The sequence below is a fragment of the Drosophila biarmipes genome, chromosome 3R (assembly GCF_025231255.1).
Source record: "Drosophila biarmipes strain raj3 chromosome 3R, RU_DBia_V1.1, whole genome shotgun sequence".
NCBI lineage: Eukaryota > Metazoa > Arthropoda > Insecta > Diptera > Drosophilidae > Drosophila > Drosophila biarmipes.
This window is the reverse complement of record NC_066616.1, coordinates 32382516-32396648: the sequence shown is the minus strand read 5'-3', so window position 1 is coordinate 32396648 and position 14133 is coordinate 32382516. Positions and strand designations below refer to the sequence as shown.

Sequence of the window (14133 nt, the reverse complement as noted above, 5' to 3'; positions counted from 1 at the left end):
ACCGGTCGCCTTTCTTAACCCAACAAGTTTTTCCTAAAAGTGGTGTGACGTAGCCCGCAAACCCAAGTCAACCCTCCGAAATGTTGATGCCCCGAAAGTTCCGAAGTTCGCAGGAATCCCCGAAAGTAGGCAACAAAAATTAATTGGAAATCACAATCATGGCAGGCTGTTCACACCTACACGTGTGCGTTTATGACATTGATTGCCCGCACGCACACTTGGGCGCACCCACACGCACAGGGAAGCCCAAAGGATTAATTAAATAATTTATATGGGCTTTTGTTTAGTCGTAATTTGATTAAGCCATGCTGGCCCACTCAAAAGCGCATAAAGGCCGTGCGTGCGAGTGACAGCTTTTATATGGCAGTGGCTGTGGCCGAATGCACAAATTGCCGAACGAGCGGCTAATGATAGACAAACGTTTGGGCCACGTTCGACTTGACTTGACTTGACTCGCATTGACTGGGCCAAATGTCACTGACACCGCACAGGCTGGCAGAGGGGCTTGTTGGCCTCTGATTAGCTGCCGATACACGAGGGGCGCAGACACGCGATAACACGTGCCAATTAGGGCTGCAAAGCACCTGAAACCGGCGATCCCATTGCCAGATAATTGCGCCAGCCTCCGTCGGCCCGTCGGAGGGCCTAAATTTAGACAAATCTCTGCGGACCCTTCAGCGCCCCAGCCATTTAAATTCAAATTAATAGCATTTAATTAACTAGCCGGCCGATTGGCTTGATTGGAGTGCTGATTGTACTGCTAATGTTTTCCCATTCACACCTAATTATTGTCACCAGCCAAGCGAGCAAACATTGCAAATTAATTAGTCAATATTTGACCTGTCAGGTGGGTAGCGAAAAAGGTTATCTAACAGGGTACACGGCCAGATGCCAGTATTATGAGACGGCGTGCAGGAAATCAGCCATAAACAGCAGCATTAATAAGGCAAAGAAAATCTGTAAAAAAAGAATATTTACATTTTTAATGAATTTATAAAATGAGATACAGCGCCCTTTCCAGATGTCACCTCCAATAAGACATATCCGTCTGGAAGAAGTCTCAAACATGATACGTACCCTCAAAAGTCGAAAGGCGCCAGGTCATGACCTAATAAGCAACGCAGTACTTAAAATCCTTCCCAAGAGAGCACTATTACTTATCACATTGATATTCAATGCGATACTTAGAGTGCAATACTTTCCCAAAAAATGGAAGAGTGCTAGAATCAGTATGATTCTAAAGCCAGGGAAACCGGAACAGGATCCATGCTCCTACCGGCCTATCAGCCTCCTGCCCTCTTTATCGAAGGTAATGGAAAGGCTGATAGCTTCCCGACTTATAATACACCTAGAAGACAATGATACTATCCCAATGCACCAATTCGGATTCAGAGCCGGCCACAGTACGATTGAGCAATTGCACCGTGTAGTCAATCACATCCTGAAGGCCTACGACAATAAAGAATACTGCAACGGCATCTTTCTTGACATACAACAGGCATTTGATAGAGTTTGGATCCCGGGACTACTAGCCAAAGTCAAAACAGCGCTGCCAGCCAACCTGTTTGAGCTCATCAGATCGTTTCTCACAAACAGAGATTTTTGCGTCCAGTCCAGAGACGCAATCTCTGCAAATGTTGCCATTACAGCTGGCGTTCCCCAAGGAAGCGTCTTAGGACCGCTACTGTACTCCATCTTTACAGCAGACATCCCCAAGCCAAGCTATGAAGAAATGACCTACGACAACAGCAAAATGCTGCTGGCCAGCTTCGCTGACGACGTCTGCTTTCTCAGCTCCTCGAACAGTGAGACCGAGTCTTCACAAACGCTGCAAACCTACCTCAACGAATTCGAGAAATGGGCCACGGCGAACAATATCAAAATCAACGAAAGCAAATGCGTAAACGTTTGCTTTACGTTACGCCGAAAAACAACTCCGGTGGTCCACATTAATAATGTGGACATAGAGCAAGCGACTAAGGCGAAATACCTAGGCCTCACACTGGACAAACGCCTAACCTTCCGAGAACATATTGCCAGAGTCGTCAAAATGTGCAACCTAAAGCGGAACCAATTATTCTGGATGCTAAACAAGAAAAGCAAACTATCTCTAAGATGCAAGCGGCACATTTATCAACAAATCATCGCACCAACTTGGAGATATGGAATCCAAATTTGGGGAGTGGCGGCTGCGTCCCACCGAAAACGTTTCCAAACCGTCCAGAACAAAACATTAAGACAAATCACTGGCTGTGAGTGGTTCGTTAGCGGCCAAACGCTTCACAATGACCTAAACCTGAGTCTTGTTGAAGACCAAATATCGTTCTTCTCAAGCAGGTACAACGACCGTCTAACTGCCCACCGTAATCGTCTAGCCCGGAGATTACAGGGGGCTATCCCAATTCGCAGGCTCAAAAGAAGACATTTTGGGCTGCTCCTAAGAGACTAATATGAATATATTATTTACTTGAAACTAGTCGTAATTTGATCTACTCCTATATACCAAGTTGAAAACTAATTATAATTTATAATTAAGAGATTATTTACTTAAGAAAACATTTAGGTTAAAGGCTTTAATTAGATCTGTTCCTGGATTATATTAAATAAAGATGTTAATTAAATAAAAAAAAAAAAAAAAAAAAATAAAAATTAAGCTTTAAGGGAAATTAGTTTTTTATTGCCAAGGTTCCTAGAAGTATGCAACGAAATATTTTTTGGCTGGAAGACTGTTGTTGTGTTATTTTTTACTGCATACTTTTAGACACCTCTGACAATTATAAACGCACCCCAAATACTAATTTTAAAGTTTCTTTAAACTTTAATAAATCAAGAGGCAGCCCCTGAAAACTTTAATGAACAGGAAGCATACCACGAACTGAGCAGCCATACACTCGAGCTGCGAAAGTTGGCAAACTCCAGCCTTTCTATCACTGTTGACGCATTAGCAAAATGTGGTGCCAATGAAATTTTAATCAACTCGAATGGCGACGCCTTCAAAGGCTTAATTAAGCCGAAAAGAGGCCGGGGCAGTGGGACTTTCGTGAACGAAGGAACCTCGGTGAACTGACTGTGTTTAAGTGCGACAAGCGGATATCCGGCCGCCATTCAATGGAAAATTCAATTCAAGCGAGCGATAACACAAACAGGGCCAATACCAGTAGCCAAGTAAAGGAAGCAAAACAAAGCAAAACAGCCGCAGACAGTTGAATGGAAAATGACAAAACACGACTTGAAATTTGACGTCCAGGAAAGTCAGGGGTGCCGTTAGCTCGCCATTTCCCGCTTTTCTCGCCTTTCCCCTCACCCATCTGGATTTTCCCCCAGCAGCAGCAAACGGCAGAAATAAGAGGAAGCCCGCCGAGAGCAGCAACATTGTTTTTAATATCCGCTAAAATTGTTGTTTATACAATGTCGCCGGGAATGAGTCGTATAGTTGTCCGCCGCTCGCCCTCTCCCGCCGGCATTATTGTTGCAATGGTTGTTGCAACTTTTTGTTGCAAGTTATTGTTGCTGCTGCTGCAAGCATTTGCGGTCGGCTTCGGGGCTTTTGGGGCAGCTCTGTCGGCGGCATCCGCGTGGAGCTGCAATAATGCAAATTGTAGTTGATTGCCCCGCCCGCAAAGCCACACCAAATTGTAACTTAGGGCATTTGCATTTTGTCCTTTTCCGGCGAATATTTCAGCTCAGAAAGTTTGGGCGAAGCGAAGGAAAAAGCTAATGGAATTCTAGATTCGGGAAGGAAATTTGGCCATTCGCAAGCATTACATTATGTTACTGCAAGCCCAAGTATGCAAGCTTAATAATTAGCAAGAATAATTGTAATGTATAATGTAAATTAGCAAGGGAAAGTTCAACAGTAAAAAACATTTTAAGTAAAAATTAATTAGTTTTTGCTGCTGAATATAAAATAAATTATTGAAAACCATGAGGTTCATATATAAGTCACTTTTGACTTCCTATTCAACCTTGCAACATAACTTGTAGTATAACATTTTCATTGCTGGCTACTCATTTTATTTTGCAAAGTATCTTATTTCTAGAGCGTTTTCAGTTTGGTGAAGTTAAAAAGCACAGTTTTTCCAACTCTTTCACAGCACTTTAAATTTTTGACCCCACTCAGCTAGAGGCCCTTCAAAATGCAACACAAAGTTCAGAAAAATGGACATGGCCCTGTCTGTGATGCAACTTTAATGTCTCACCAACCACAGCCCGAGTAAATGCTTAAATTCAGGGCGAGTTTAGTTTCCACTTGGTGACCCCTGACCCCAACTCCCCTTTTCCAGCCGGAAAAGTTCCCCGAACAGCTGCAACTTGTGAAACTTTTGACTCTAGGTTTCCACTCCTTTGGGGATTTTGTATGCAGGTTTTTCGGTAATTGAGTATAATGGTGCATTAATTATTTACAATTGTCTGAAATTTGGAGAAACAAAAGTTATAAATACTTTCAAGATTAATTAGAGCGTTTGTTTCACTCTGCTGGCAACTTATAAGGACATTTGACTTTGTACCAGCAGCTGGCTCCTCGAAATTGAAAAGTTTTCGTCCGCCAGCCAAATGAATTTCATTCAAATGCTGGTCATCCTTTCATTGGGTTCTTTAAAGGCATTCCTGAATTATTTATCAGGCTTTCGCTGAAATTGTTTATTTTAATTATGATAATATGGCCTTGATTTCATTTGCTCTGATAAAACATTTATTATTCAAACATTTGTTGCCACTGAGTATCCGCTTCCGATTTTATGGAGCCTTTGTTGAGTCCTTGAAAAAAGCACATAATGGAAAAGTTATCGATATGATGGTCTATAAATAGTGAAACATTTATTGATCGCTGCGTGTGACCAAGTTTCCATTGTCTTCATGGAGCCAGGTGCAAATGGGAAGTCAAAGCCTCGAGCTGCCAGGAAAATGTGCCCTAAATAGGAGTATTTTATTATTACTTAATTTCAATTTGAAACACAACATTATATTCGCATAATGAAAAGTGCTCTCCTTCTAATGAACCGAGTATTTATTTAGTAGCACTTTGTGCTTAGACCACTTCACACATGTTTAAGTTAACCGGAATTCCAATTAAGTACAAAAAACAAGCTCTCAAACGAGGGTGGTGAATATTCAAATAGGAAAACTTCAGCCAACCGACTCTGTGTACATATAAAAATTCCTTTAAATGTAATTTGCATACGGAGCTCGGAGCAAGTACTCGGGTCATGTTTAACTTTGGATATTTGCCGGACGACCGGCCAGAAAGCCAAAAAAGCGTCTGGCACATTATGCAAAGTCAGCAGAAACTAAGCGAATGCCAAATTGCGTAGGCCTCAGTGCGTATACTTAATTAACTACAAGTCGGACATGTGTTCGCAGAAAAAGCAGGGAGACTCGACCTCTTTCGGGGATCTGGGGGAAGTTCTGGCTTGGGACCTGATTTTTGCAAATATTTAGTTAGGCCGGACGACCTTTCGTTGCAAAACTAATTAAATAGGCAGTTTGATTTGAGCAAAGTTCGGGTGTCCCAAGTAAAGTTAGGCAAATATTGGCCGAGGCCCTTGAATGCAATTTAAGGGCGAGCTCCTTATTATTTGCACAATGCTGCAAAAGCGCAGTGCACACAAGGGGAAGGCACGTGGATCTCACCTGGATTTCGGGCCGAAGTCGAAGCCATTGTGCAAACACTGGGCATCAGCCGCAAAAGTAATCAAATTTTACAGCTGGAATGGGGCACGAACTACGATTTGTCACCTGGCAGCCAGGCTAGCTCCTCTGGTTGTGGGCCAACACGTCGTATACGCAGTATCTGCATTTGCATTTCCATTTGCCCATTTCCACTCCCATTTGCATGTTGCATTGGCTAGCAAATATAAACGACTATTTATTGCATTCGAATTGATTTGCCATGTGGCCCGGCGATTTCAATTTGTGTGCCAGTTCAATTTTCCACCCGTGTCCAGCCCCCCTTGGGTGTCTTTTAATTAAGGCAAACCCTCGCTGGAAAGGTCACTTAATTAATATTGATTATGATGGTCTTTGAACGCTCTTTTTATCCCACTAATGCATCTTGCATTCACGGCACATAATTGACTGCTGGATTATCATCCTGTGACCGCTTCCCCACGCAGCTCTTTTTCCTTCCACATTTCATTCTTGGCTAATAAAGCGAGCTGCAGCTGGTCGTGGCTGGAAAAACAACATTTAAATTGGAATTTTTCCATCTCCATGGGCGGGAAATTCTGTCGGGGATTCCAGAGGAATAGCTGAGCAGACAGCCACATGTGGGGTCGTATTTCGTGGCCCTATCTCCGGGCCGGAAAATTGAGCCACCAATTTATGCTGCTCGCAAATCATGTTGATTTTCTCCATTTCAATTATCTGCATGTTCCCTTCTTCTGCGGACACTTGCATTCAATTGTCGGGAAACAGAGTCATCGATTAGCGGCTAACTAAGGGGCTGATTAGGGGCTAATCGGCACTATACCTGCAATAAAAAGAGGGCAAATTTGTTAGTATTTTAGCTACAAAACTAAGCTGGCTCTGGTCCAAAAGGCTTTGTATTTTATGTATTTTGCCCTTTAATTTGCATGCAAATTCAGGCATTAAATTATTTGCCGTCCCTTTTTCATCTAGAATGGCCATAAATACCCTCAATTTATGTCAATTCGATTTGCCTGTGGCCCACTCACACTCACACCATCACACCCCGCACCCACACAAGCGCAATCACACACACACTAGTGCCGCTGGCCATTTGACGATGCCATTATGGCCGCTTCTTTCTGCCACCGACTTTTCCGCCACCGATGCGTGGAAATTCAATCTGTGCCGTGGTCGCTGCAATTTGTGTTTTTCTTTGCCAGTTTAGTTACAGTATTTTATTGCCTCGATATTGGTTATGTACTGGGGGCGATCAAACTCTTGGTGGCAGCGCATTAGCCGGGCGAAGTGTTTCATTGCCCGACGATTTCTCTTGTGGCCGCATGGAATGCGAATTAAAGCACTCGTAAAAATATGGGATGTACTTTTGGTTAAATTAGTTGAGTTATATATATTAAGATATTTATTTTCAACAGGGATTTTTATTTCAGAAGATATTTACAATGTTATTATATCTTTTTTATCATAAAAAGGAATTGGTAATCACAATATAATCAAACAACCTTTATTTAGAAATTTCAATAACTTTAGTTTCTTGATTTACGAACCACAGAACATTTTTCTTCGTGTACCTGCCCCCAATGTGATTAGTTGTATTTTCCTCCTTGTTGTATGTATTTATATATTTTTATTAGATTCGCAATTTCGCAGTCCTGCCTTGCTTTTTTTACCACGCCCTCGAAATGCGGCTGGTCATGTCGGCATTCCGGAGGAAATTCTGCGGGAAACTAGATTCGCCACGTGCCGCTCGACTCGAAGTTTACTTTCTCTGAGTGAAAGTTTTTACGGCAGGCGGCGAAATTGCAAAGGCAGCCAAATGAAGGTTGAGCGCATAAAAAGCGTCATTCAAATTAAGGACATTATTCCTTTCAGCAGCCCGCTTTCCACACTTCTCCATTTCCCGGGCACTCGCTTTTCTCCAAAGTGCGAGTGTGTAACGCATTTAAATGGAAATGTCAGCGTTGCGGAAACTCGCAATGGTTTTAGCTTTGCTCCCTTCCTTCCCACTCCTCCACTTTCTCCCGTACTTTCTCCTATTTTTCCCTTTCACCTGCTTAATTGTCTCCCTCATGTATGTGCGTGTGTGCGTGGGTGTCATAATGCCTTTTTGCATTTGCCACTTGCCTTTTTGCGCTCCTTATTTATGCATTCCGTTCATTTATTTTTCATTTATTGCCTCTGTGTGCTCGGCATTTGCATTTCGCCTTCGCACTGCCTTTGCTTGCATACTTTTGAGCGGCGCGCCAAATGTTAATCATACGCCGCGTTGTCTGCCGGCGCTCTAATTGAATTGCTTTGACGGCTTGGGGGGCTTTGGGGGCAGGTCAACGGCAGGCTCAGCCGGAGTTTAAATCTTTGAGGCAGAGCACCTGCTTTGATCTCGGCCGCCTGATTATCAGCCGAGCGAGTGTCTCTCTTATCAATTGGCGGGGAATCTCTGCCTCCGAAAACACCGGTGTCAGCAAATGTCAAAGATCTCGCAAAACAAAACAGAATACATTTTAGATGGCAGCAGCAGCGGCGGCGTGAAATTTAATCAAATAAATTAGCAATAAAGTTTTATTTTCGCAGTCCCCTGCGTTACACGTTGCGTATACGCGATGTCGAAGAGGGCTTTTATTGCCCGTCAGCTTTTTGCGTTCGCAACGCTGTTTTTTGGGGGTTTTTGGGGGTTCTTGCAGGTTTCCCGCTTTTAATTTCGCCAGTTTCAATTAACATTGTCAGTTTGGAGCGACCCCCAGGTTTAAACCGAATAAGAACCGTCGGGATGTGGGGACCAAAGCTCTCCCCCGAAACCGAAACCTACACACACGTCAAGCTGTCGAAATGTCCATTTAATTAGGCCCAAATGAAGGCTGTGATAAGGGTGAGGATTAGGGGTTTTTAAGCTAGTGCCACGCACCGAACCTATTTATAAGCTGCCCGGATTCTGGATTCTGGACCCCATATCCCCTTAGAGGCAGAAGTTAATTGAATTTTGTTCTGTTTTTCTTTCGGCTTGCCAAGTGCGTGACTCTCCGATAGTTGGCCGACTGTGGGATTGGCAAACATTAAATTGGTTTCGCCAAAGACTTTGCACCATAAACCATAAATACGTGTATAAATTCGAGCACCATTAGCGATTTAGAGGCGCCAAAAGTTCTGGCAGCGATTATCAATACAATTTGCCAGCCGCCAGCACATTTATCATTCAGAAATATGGCCCAACTTAGGTAAAAGCGGGCGTTTCGGGAACACGAAACGGGCGCCGAACAGGTTTACCTTCATGTTTGTTTCGCACGCGCTTACAACTAAATAAATAAGCAACAAACAAACGGCGAACCGCAAACTCGAATGCAAATATATGCCAGCGCAAACACAAACTCGAGCCCGCAAAAGTATGCAACAAAAGTTTAAACTCATGACGCAGCCAATTTATATGCACGGAAAAAACAAACCGAATTGAAGCGAACCAACAATGAATTGGATACAAAGTCGTCGGTTACAGGGGCTGTGGATATCGTGGGTTCGAATAAATTATACCTATTTAAGCTGGGGTAAAATACAGTATTTTAAATCTTGTTTTGAAGCTAATGGAATTTAATTGAATTTAGATATTTGGAAGTACCAAACATTTGTAAATACTCTAATTGTTTTTCAATACAAATCGCCCATTTTAGTTTTTTTTTCCCTCCTTTTCTCTCACTTGATGTACCCCAAAACGAGATGGGCATCTGGAAAGCCCAAAAGAGTTTTAGCGAAATGAAAAATTGAAAAACGCTCGGCGAAAAGCGATGATTTTGCGGTCGCCAGCTGAACTGATGCGTATCGGCGGCTTAGGCCTGGACAAAGGGCATAAATCATGCTGTATTTATCATAAATCAAATTGGATTCTCCTCGGCCCGCCGCCCACGCCCTCCGCCCCTGGAATTCCGATTGGGATCCGATTGGGAGCCGGCGGGAGCTGATGTGTTTGCTTGGCGCGCATATTTTATTTATGATTCTTTTCCAGTTGAGTTGCGAATTTGTTTTGTCTCTATCTGTCAGTGGTTCCGTCTTTTCCCTGATTTTCCTGATTTTCTCCATCGGATCAATCATTGTTTCATAATATTCGAGAGCAGGGAAGTGAAAAACAGGTGAAGAGGGAGTGGCTGGCCGACTGACAGGCCATCGCCAGTAACTTACACGATTGACGTGGCATTATCAGGTCGTTGAAAAAAAAATCGAAGAGCCCAGAAGTGATAAATGCGGTCAGAAAATGGCCGAAGCCCACACTAGCCCCACATTTCGCCTTGACCATTTCCACAAATTACTCGACACTTTTCCTAGGGCACTCTGAATGCGAAATATCTGGCAGTCATCAGCTATTAGCCGAACAATAAATTCACTTCAACATTCCTCAGGCGACTTCTCGGCGTTCTCGCTCTCCTGTTCAAAGGGTCAATGATATGTAAAGGTCAGCCTGTCCTTTTTGGTGTGGTTTATGAAGAGAACTCCATGTATTCGGTATATTCTATTTGTACTTGGGAAACAATACAATTTAGTCCAGCAGAAGTGTCTGCTGTTCAGCTCAAATAAAATTTATTTCTGGTTTTTGGATAGATTCGTCTGCTTTTCAAGAAATAAGTACATAAAAACCGACGCTAGCTCGCAGAATATCGTAGGCAAACCAACGAGTTTGCATCATATATTTTCCTTCGGGAAGAGGCAGAACTTCAGTAAGTTGGTGATTCAAAAAGCCGGTGGATAGCTTATCAATGACTATGTCGTGCTGAAATTTTTTTTAATCAGAATAGAAGAATAATTGAGTGCCATAACTTACGTCGTAGGGGCACGAATGATTCATGTTGGAGTGGGACTTGAAAAGCTCATAAAAGAACTTAGCAACAGGTTGGGAACTGGTGTTATTCAGGAAACGACACGAATCCACCGTTTTATTGTAAAGGAACGGCAAGTACCCGTTCACCCTTTTATACATCGCAAAGTTTAGCTATAAGAAAAATAGTGATCTTAATTATTTGCTTTACCATTTTTAGGTTAATTACACACCTTTACTTTGGTTACTGGAGTTTTGAACAGTCTTGCTTTCAAGGAAATATATTTGTAAGATCGGTTTATGGGTTTTATGTAGCAGTATTCAAATGAGCAAAAAAGTGTATCCTCGGCAACGCATTGGATGTTGGTGAACTCCAGTTTCGAAGCAATCTGAAACAAAGTTATAAATTAAAAAAAGTAAAGAAAAATATAGCCTAGAGCATATCCCAACCTCCGGTAGGCAATACAAAATAACCAGCAGCTTCACAAAACTATTTAGATTTGGACACATGTTGAAAGAGTGAATGGAAGGCTAAAACTGATTTACAAATGTAGACTGGGGTTGTTTAGAACTATCAAACATTATAAATTGAAATTGAGCAATTTAAATTACTACACTTAGTGTAGGCATTTGGAGAAGATAATATTTGCGGTTGATTTCACTTTAATTTACCATTTTTTTTAAGCAAAATGTTTTTATTTAATGTTAAAATGCTGCACAAGTTGTAATGTCTTAAACACAATTAATTATAATTCAGCATAAATGTCTGCTGTTAGCTCCAATAAAATGTACTTTTGGGTTTGGAAGGATTTATCTGCTTTCAAGAAATAGTTCCATAAAAATTTATGCTAGCTCGCAAAATATCGTAGGCGTACCAACGAGTTTTCAACATATATTTTCCTTCAGGAAAAGGCAGAACTTCAGTAAATTGGAAATTCAAAAAGCCGGCGGATAACTTATCAAGGATAAGATCGTGCTGAAACGATATAGTAATAATAAGAATAAAAGAGGTAGTCCTATAAATATAATTACGTTGTAGGGGCACGAATGATTCATGTTGGAGTGGGACCTTAAAAGTTCATAAAAGAACTTAGCAATCGGCTGGGAACTGGTGTTATTCAGAAAACGACACGAATCCAATGTTATATTGTAAAGGAACGGCAGGTAACCGTTCAACCTTTTGTACAGCGCAAAGTTTAGCTGCAAGAAAAATAGTGTTCATTATTTTTTTTACCATATTTGTGTTATTTTCACACCTTTATTTTGGTCACTGGAGTTTTGAATAATTTCGCTTTAAAGGAAATGTATTTATAAGTTCGATTTATGGGTTTTATGTAGCAGTATTCAATCGCGCAAAAGAGTGTATCCTCGGCAACGCACTCGATGTTGGTGAACTCCAATTTTGAAGCAATCTAAACAGAATGAAAAATGGAAAATAAATAAAGAAAAACATAACCTATAGCTTATCTCAACCTCTGGTAGACAGTACAATATAACCAACAGCTTTACAAGACTGTTTAGATTTGGACACATGTTGAAATAGTGAACGGCCAATGAAAACTAATCTACAAGTGTAGAAAATTGGTCTGGGATTGTTAAATCTACTAAAATTGAGCCATTTGAATTATCTACACTTAATGTAGGTGTTTGGAAAAGATAACATTTGCGGTTGATTTAACCCTTTTTCAACTAAAATGTTTTATTTAAGGTATGTATTAACGTTGAAACGTTCATTGCCTTGGTCACGCAACAAGTCATTTGTTCCTCGGCCTATGGATAATTTAGTGTTTGAGTACATATTGGCAAGGAGTACCCAATTTATTCATATATAATTGTTGGCACCGCGTAAATATAAATATGTATTGGCCATATTTTTTCTACATTTCACACTTCAATTTCTTTTTAATTCCTGCAGCTGTTCGGACATTTCTCTTTCGTTTTGCTCGACTCACTTTCCCACTCTTCAATGGCCACTTCAGGAACAGGGTATAAGGGGAGTATGGGTTTTGCGAAAGTGCACAGTTCGATTGGTGGAACTCGCACCAGCTGGTATCAAACAGTCGAGCCTGAAACGGGGGAAATAAGTATACTTTTTGGTTATTTTCCTGCAGCGGGTTCTATTTGGATTTGTGGCACTTTTATTGAACACGGACCTGCATTAAAAAAACATATTTTATCGCACTGAGGGCGCTTGTTACCCCGGTGTTTTGCCTTGTTGTTGTCGGTGCTGCTGTTCCGAAAGTAAACAACTATTTTTACTTTTTCCCTTTTTACACCGGTCAGACACACAGGCCACTTTCGCCGGGAGTGCAGCAGTAATACTTCTGATCGCTCGTCTGTTTAATGAATTTTTGTATTTAATGAATGAACAACATTTTTCTTGTTGCCTCCTCCGGGCGCTGTGTTTGGGTTTTTGTCTGTTCTGTGTGTGAATTTTTATTCGTTTCTCTTTGCCAATTGATTGGAAATATTTCTTTTCCTGTTTTTCCATTTGAAAGCCCCGAAACAAAAGAGGAGGCTGCTGCAGCCCCCTTTTACCACCCCACAATCTCAGGGGCCGAGTGCTTTTGAGCGATGGCATATGAGCCCCCGCATTTTGTTTAGATCATAATAATTTCTGCCTTTTTATTTCGGTTGGCTGGGGGCTCTCGCCTCGATTTATGTTCTCTGGCCGCCCGACAGCTAATGCTAGCTTATAAAGCTTTAATTTATTTTGTTTTGATTACTGATTATTATCTGTCCATAAACATATTCGGGTTTTCCCTTATGATGATTGCCCGAGCGGAACATTTCGGACTTTACTCGATGGCCAAGTTGATGTTGTTGCAGCTGGAGTAAATCCAAACCTGGTCAGATGCGGGGACTTGGGAACAATATTGAGCAGAAGTGCATCTTCAGAATCCTTCAGTCCTTTGCAGGAAAATGTTAACTATGGGATGCTGTTAGCTGAGCACGACTCTCAGTTGCTGACTTTGCAGGCTTCCCCTGGATACATCCTGCAGTAACATTTCAGCTTGGGCGCCATTTTTGAATATTAACATTGTATCAACAGATAGATTTTATAGGAGACAAAAAGGTAAATAGAATTAATATAAACAACAAGTCTATTGTTCGCATAAAGTGCAATTGCTAATATTTACTTTAAGCCCAGTCAGTTAGCTACATACACTTAAAATTTTAAGCTATAATAATAATCTTAGCTACCTCTTCTGACCACTGCACTCTGTCTTCCTAATATATTTTAATATGCGTTAAAAGCCCATTTGCTTTTGGAAACTACTCACCTTTCCTACGGCAGGCGTTAGACGAAGCGAGTTAACTACACGTATATAAATGCAAATTCTTAGCAAGCAGCAAGCCCGCCGCCAGTTCGATGTGGCAAATATTTGGCCATTACTATCTATGTTAAATATTTGCTATCCAGTTGCGTTTCCCGATTTCCTCTACAGCTTCTGTTCCGCTGCCAAATGTTCTGCCGGGGCAGCACAATATCCCATGCGATTTTCCCTTGGACGTGCTCAGCCGCTAACAGAGCTCTCTCTCTGTACATTTCCCCGCCCTGCAAGGCGGAGAGAGTGGCAGCAGACCCACTGACACAGTGATAAAGGCGGCCGCTGATAACAGCGCGGCTGTGTGCGTGCGGGAGAGCGCGCTGTTAGCCACAGCGCACAGCGCTGCAGATACAGTATCTC

At 41.8% G+C, this 14133-nt stretch overlaps 2 protein-coding genes across 2 annotated transcripts; both read right to left on the bottom strand.

Moving 5' to 3' along the window:
- Positions 1-10014: 10014 nt before the first annotated feature.
- Positions 10015-10951, bottom strand: LOC108025001 (uncharacterized). Its single transcript, XM_017095256.1, has 5 exons — positions 10892-10951; positions 10690-10830; positions 10448-10615; positions 10268-10396; positions 10015-10053 (listed from the first exon to the last, which is right to left on the bottom strand). The coding sequence occupies exons 1-5, from the start codon at positions 10949-10951 to the stop codon at positions 10015-10017; spliced, it is 537 nt and encodes a 178-aa protein (XP_016950745.1).
- Positions 10952-11261: 310 nt separating this feature from the next.
- On the bottom strand, positions 11262-11974 carry LOC108025002 (uncharacterized). Its single transcript, XM_017095257.2, has 4 exons — positions 11951-11974; positions 11698-11853; positions 11474-11641; positions 11262-11417 (listed from the first exon to the last, which is right to left on the bottom strand). The coding sequence occupies exons 1-4, from the start codon at positions 11972-11974 to the stop codon at positions 11262-11264; spliced, it is 504 nt and encodes a 167-aa protein (XP_016950746.1).
- Positions 11975-14133: the final 2159 nt, after the last annotated feature.

Bases quoted from the DNA above. Each gene is read 5' to 3' on its own strand.
- LOC108025002 (XM_017095257.2), bottom strand. From the start codon at position 11,974: ATGTGTCCAAATCTAAACAGTCTT. The intron at 11,642-11,697 runs GTGTGAAAATAA...TTTTTCTTGCAG, and splicing joins CTCCAGTGACCAAAATAAAG to CTAAACTTTGCGCTGTACAA. The intron at 11,418-11,473 runs GTAATTATATTT...ATATCGTTTCAG, and splicing joins ATCATTCGTGCCCCTACAAC to CACGATCTTATCCTTGATAA.
- LOC108025001 (XM_017095256.1), bottom strand. From the start codon at position 10,951: ATGTGTCCAAATCTAAATAGTTTTGTGAAGCTGCTGGTTATTTTGTAT. The intron at 10,397-10,447 runs GTAAGTTATGGC...AAAAAATTTCAG, and splicing joins ATCATTCGTGCCCCTACGAC to CACGACATAGTCATTGATAA. The intron at 10,054-10,267 runs GTCGGTTTTTAT...CCCTTTGAACAG, and splicing joins ACGATATTCTGCGAGCTAGC to GAGAGCGAGAACGCCGAGAA.